The sequence below is a fragment of the Wasmannia auropunctata genome, unplaced genomic scaffold (assembly GCF_000956235.1).
Source record: "Wasmannia auropunctata unplaced genomic scaffold, wasmannia.A_1.0 LD335197.1, whole genome shotgun sequence".
Lineage (NCBI taxonomy): Eukaryota > Metazoa > Arthropoda > Insecta > Hymenoptera > Formicidae > Wasmannia > Wasmannia auropunctata.
In genome coordinates this window covers 1695-8128 of record NW_012027693.1, presented here as the reverse complement: position 1 = coordinate 8128, position 6434 = coordinate 1695, and the positions used below count along the sequence as shown (strand labels likewise).

Here is a 6434-nt window from a genome sequence, read left to right as displayed (position 1 = left end):
TTTTCCCGTTTTTGGTACAAAATGCACCAGAGCCAGATACATTAGCATGTGTGTTTTAATCGTGGAAAAGGAAATTTTATTCCATGCGATTAATACGAAGTAATTAGTAACCAACAAATATGGTATTTTTATCGATAAAACAGACGGCTTAAGCATCCTCTTAATTATCATCTATTGGCAATTCATGTGTCTCGATTTGCGCAGAATTTTTTAAATATGTGTGCAAAATATCCTTTATATTTTCTCCAACAAGTTCTTTGCTTGTTAACTTATAAGGAATATATAGATTATCACAATTGCTTTCAATAATGATCGCGCATCAATTATTCCTCAATTTTATCGGCAGAAGAAAGTTTTCAGATTCCAAGAATTATTTATGTGCATTTCAATGGCAGAATGTTGATAATCTTTCATCCAATAAAATTGCAATATATACGAAAGAGCGTGTCGTCCAAAGAAGACAATTATTTAAGAAAGCTACGACAAGAAATGTTATAGACGAATAATTGCTGCGCTAAGAAGTTCGTATAATTGAAAGAATCTATTATAAGTAAACCAGTTAATCTTACTTTAAATGCGTTGTGTCGCGTTAAATCACTCCTGGCAATTTCATTACCGGAACGCGTCCCCGCAGACGATGTAAGGAAAATTAATCGTCATTTTCGCAAGTAGCAGTACTTTTTGCAGCTATTAGAAGAGAACTCGCTAGCGCGAGTTCGTCCGGCCGACTGCATACGCGAACTTTTTTATAATCCGCACCGGGCGCTACACATATCAATGGAATTAATTCCACCGGGCTTTAATGGGCGTTTCGCTCAGAAATTACATAATGAGAAGTTAATGATCTTAAGGTGATCATGTGAATGCGTTGCGGGCTTCCTCGAGCTATAAATATCAGCGTGGAGAAGTGTGCCCACGAACGAGCAACACTTTAATATTCGCAACGACTATGCAAGTATATATTGATTTACGATCGGCGGCGCGCACACGAGAGTATCGTCCGCGCGCGCACGGGAAAGAAGATAACAGACCGACTGTTCGATTCGACGATTACTCGGCAATAATCGTCGCTACGATTTATATCGTGACGACGAGAGACCCGTTAGAGCAGTGCCGAGGTAGAATGTTAGAGGACAGCTGCGGCAATACGGGAGACTTAAGCCTACCTTTTTCTAACGGTTATTGATAGAGATACCACATGTCCGATCGCGAATTTATAATCACCGCTACTGATTAGAGTGAGAATATCTCGATAATCTGTGTGTGCTCATCTCGAGATACATCGTGTAACAATACACGTGACTCGTCCGTTTAACGAAGCAATATGAATATCTGGCGCGTGAGCTGACGTTGTTCTATATTAGCCTATCGATTAGCCTATTAAGTCCACTTTAGGCAATCTATAATCCGCGTCAGATTTCAGAATAGAATTTTGTTTCTAATTGTACTTACATGCCGTGTATTTGCATGTTACAATATATTATAATATCTATTTTATATATGTGTGTATTCTGATTTTTCAAATGTTATCAAATGTCTCCAAATATTATACGATATACAAGATTATAAATATAATAGAATTATATTCTAAATTTTAACACAAACCATAGATCGTCTAAAGATTTTTTTAGTGCGATGTGTTCTAGAAACGCAATTGCATTATTGTATGTCTAATTCTGAATTTATTCACTTAATAATGTAAGAAATTATATTAAAATAAAAAGTAACTTGTTAAAACAAAAATAATTTTACCGAAACACTTTGTTATTTAATACGAACAAGATAACATCAAAGTGCAAGTCGACAAATTAAGATAATGGATGACGCCTTAATTAAAAATATTTTATATGTTTTCTTTTCAACAAAGGTATTATTAAATTTCTTTGCTTTCCAAATATACAACGCTTGTATACGCATAGTATCGTAACGAACATATTTGAGCATATTTATGAGCTGCATAGAAGCCAACTTTTCCCATGGTGACCTTTCTTGACAAATAATCAGTGTTCTCTTTCACACCTTATATACAAAAGCGCGCAGCTGATGCTCCGAGTCAGCTGATGCTGACAAAGGAGCGTTGCTTTCAGAAAACACATGGTATCCATTAACGCCCGGCACGTTGGCATTCGGCTACATATGTTTTTGGACAAGAGCTTCTAATTTTTGCTCGTTAATAACTTTCTTATAGAGAATTCTTCCGTACCTCAATAAGATTAGCTTTTTTAACACTGAAATAAAAAAGGTTCGTCGTTTAGATTCTCATGAATTTTTGTTATAAATTTTTAACTGATGATATTTTCAAGAGAAAAGCGCAAACTTTTTATAGATTAGAAATTATTTTTTACATATTTTATATGTATATTTTTACATCAAAAAGAACATATTTTCTACTAAAATATCAATTTTCATTTTATAACATAATTGAAATTTAATATTAATCGTTTTCAATAATGCATCGCATATTTCATCTCAAAGAAGACTAATTTACGAATTATATCCGACAGTGCAAAAATGAAACACATTATTATAGTACATATCAATTGTGAAATTAATATGTTACAAATATGTCACAAATGGATCTATCTTTTAAATACATTTTGAAATTCTTTGTTAGAAGATAAAGTTCGTGATGCTAAAGATAGCAATTAAATAAAAAATTCACATTGTATCTTTTTATTATTAAGTGCAAGTTTTATAAGCAATAAAATTTGAAAATTATTAACCATTTACGAATTATTAATTACAGCACTGTTATCTTTCAAATTTGATATATTCAAAATTATGTACAATTATAATGAAGAAAATGTAAAAAATTTAATATATCTTTATTATATTTTATCACAAACTGTATTTATTTATTAAGCTAAATCTCGTGATTTAACTTATATTTTTATACATATAGATTATTCAATTAATTTATATAAAATATTTCTCTCTGGATGTATTGATCATTCAATTGTAATTCTTCAGACTGAATACTTCACGAGAATACTGTTCGAGCTGAAATCTGTCGTAGATAGAGGATTGGTTAGGGACCCTTGCGGTTCGAAAAAACAAACAAAGAATACGGTTCGTATGCCGGTGAAGGCTGCGTTGCCAAGTAGGCATCCTACCATCTTAAACTGGACCATCGCTAACGGTACAAGGAGTATCCCTCCTGCGTAATTTCTGATCTCTCAATTAATCCTAAGTTGCAGAATCGCGTTTTGCAAAAAAAAAAAGGATATTTCGTGCAAAAGGAACATTAGCTAATCGAGAATAAATCAGTACCGTGAAAAAAGTAGCAAAGTCATATTGCTTAAAGAAGTCATTCGAGAAGGTAATAAAGAAAATATCCATATTACACAGAATACTCTCGATCACATTCTGTTTTAACGATAGATATTATATTTGCAATTAAAATTTACAAGATGTGTAATTTTAAAACGTGAAATATTAAAGTTAAACCAGTAGTAGTAAACATTGATGTTACTTTTATTGTATTTTCTGAAATACGTGATCATGCGTTATATCGAATCAATATATGAAAAGAATAAAGAAAAATCATCAATAGATATTAATTTTGCAGCACCTCAAATTGAAAATTCACGTCTTTCATATAGATAGTTTAATTAAAGGCTATCGTATGTTAATTATTCATGTGATATCTATCGTCAAGCAAGCGGAGTCAATCAAATACATCCTGTACACAGCATATCATGCAACAAACAGTTAATAACGTATAATATAACGTTGTGGATATTCCAGAAGGCATCGCTATTATGTGTATCGATAAAAAGCAAGAATTGTTGTTTTCTGTAAACCGTTATTTCCTAACGGTTAGCTAAGTAATTGTCGGTCAACCAGAAAGTTCACGGCAAAAAATACAATTAAAAAGAAGTTGCAAGTGAAGTCCTTTTTGGTCTGCAGTTATGCCGGGATCTGACATCATTCGCGGCAAGATCTCGCGTACATACTAACTAAAATAAAGTAATAGTAAAAAGCGGTGCAACCAAATAGGACTTCTTATCCATCAGGAAGGATAGCTTGATTGAAAAATTTTTTTTAACAGTACATAAGAGATTAAAATGATGTTATGCTGTAAAACTTCAACTTGCGTGCAATTAATACCTTTATGTACTATTTACAAGATTAGTCGTTCGTACATATGTTTAAGCTGACGCTACATCGATAAGATGCTCGAATATTTTTCTCATATCGGTACAATTTTAATGATAATTTTAAAAACAAGATCCCAATTCACAATATTTAAGTTATTCTTACGAGATAATTTATTGTCAAATCGATATTGCTCCAATCGTATACGTGATTATTTTTAGTGTCTGATATGGATTTGCGCCCGGAGGAATATTCCCCGTTATAATCTGCAATAATCTTTTAAGCTTATGCCGCAAAATGAGCAATGATTTCGCTACGCGCCGGTAGGATTAAGGCGTATTATCGATCGTCCCTCCGGATTAGATCGTTCACGCGGACTCCCATCGTGCGAACAATGTCCATTCGATACCTCGCTTTACTATACTTCGAAAATGACACCTGATTTACGGCTCCCGTTTTACAATCCGGCGTTACATACACATACATATGCAACGTACGCAGGAAGCCCGTATTGTTGTCGCAACATTAAACATGATGATGGATTTGTTACCTATTATTCGTCCGTTTATGTAAAACCGTACTCTAAACTGACTCTTTCAAATTAAAATAACATACATATGTATAAACAAGATTGGGAACAGTTCACATAAACGCCGCGATCAGGAAATTGTGAAGTATTTTCTATAACAAGACATTTTAAATGTAATTAATCAGAAACGATTAATTGTAAGTGATAATCAAGTCTGAAAGTTCTGAACGCCTTCATTGCAGGCTTCTATTTACACAACGATCGCTCGTTATCAATGACGATATTGGGATTTATACATAAATAAACACTGACGTGGTTAAGACCGGGAGCGTCGAAGAAACGAACATTGTATTTAACGTAAATCGTGATGCGCGTTGTTAAATATTGAGCGTTTCCACGGATCAATTTGCATAGCGTATTCGGTAAGTTCGTAAAGAAGACTCGCATTTGACAATAAACGTTGCGCGACGCGAACATTAAAACGAACATTTACGCGTACCCGGCATGACAATTCTTATCACTTGAGCCAAACTGCGCGTCGCGGACCGTGCGGTTTACCTAATCTTGGTCGATGAATGATTCAACGTCCCTTTCTAAATCACAATCGTCACCGTAACGTAAACAACCACGATCTCGTAAACATCTTACAATTATCGTCCACCGATCCTCTCTATATTTCTCTCAAAACTTTTTACCGCAACGTTTCCGAAGAAACGCTTAGTTAACCCGGATCAATGTGCCAAATCACGCCGCGCCGGCTCAATTATCTTCTCAGCAAGTATACGCGGCGCGAGACACGCCAGAGACAGAGAGGAACTGTATGTACCTGATGTACTGGATGTATCCATGCCTGGCGTCCTCGAGCAGGAACCCCGCAGGGTTCCTCATTTCGATGTTTTCGAAGACCATCGAAATCAGTTCACAGGACACAACTTCGCGCACTTGAACTGACACGCGTACTACCTCGGCGACGGCTAATCGCTCGCCCCCATTAAATTCTCCATTCGTCGCGGCACTCGTCGTCACAGACGGCACAACATTAAAGCGCGGTCACTCGTCGCCGCTCGAGGACGGCGCTTCAGAACGTCGCGTATTCCCGAGACATCGTCGTCGGATGGGCCGGCGCGCGTCGCGACAAAGGCGAACTCCGGACGGACGGACGTCTCCGAGAGGCGCGCCGAACACTGTTCCACTTCGCGCCGGGTTCGCGATGCGCGCGCGACACAGGTCACGCATCCGCGCGGGCGAAAGCGAGAGGCGTTTCGCGCCGCAGCGACGCGCGGTCGACTTTCATGGATGCAGAGTCGCGAGGCAACTGAGGCGGGAGGCCTGAGGCCCGGAGCGGAGCAGGCGCAGGCCGCGCAAGCAAAGCGCGAGCGCGAGGGCTCCTCTTCCCCTTCTCTCCACCGCCTCGCTACTTCAGTTGCCCTACCGGCCGACGCCCCACCATCCGACCTCGCGTATACCCATAGCGGCTTCTCGGTCGATCGAGAGAAGGCGCCGCACACCGCAATGAAGAGAGGAGTTTCTCTGTACCAAACCGGCAGCATACAACACATTTTCATCGCGTATTTCGCAATATGTATATTCATACATGTATATCATCTTTTTCATTAAAAAAAACCTATGATATATATGTATAACTTTTCTTTAAAAGAGATCTTGTTTCGAGCACGGTGCTTTCAATTGATGATGCGTTTCAATGACAAAACACGCAATTTTTTTTTAAATTAACGTGCCATACATTAGTGATATCATGATTGTAACGGCTTGTCAACCAGTGTTTTCAATTTTTCTCTTGAGTTTT

General features: G+C 37.3%; 1 protein-coding gene across 1 annotated transcript in view; it reads right to left on the bottom strand.

The window, feature by feature from the left end:
• LOC105457642 (protein phosphatase Slingshot-like) overlaps window positions 1-5938 on the bottom strand; it is a 34446-nt gene extending 28508 nt beyond the window's left edge. The window contains exon 1 of the mRNA XM_011702437.1: window positions 5454-5938. Within this exon, the coding sequence (XP_011700739.1) occupies window positions 5454-5536 (83 nt within the window). The 5' untranslated portion in view covers window positions 5537-5938. The remainder of the gene's footprint in view (window positions 1-5453) is intronic.
• Between the last annotated feature and the right edge of the window lie 496 nt (window positions 5939-6434).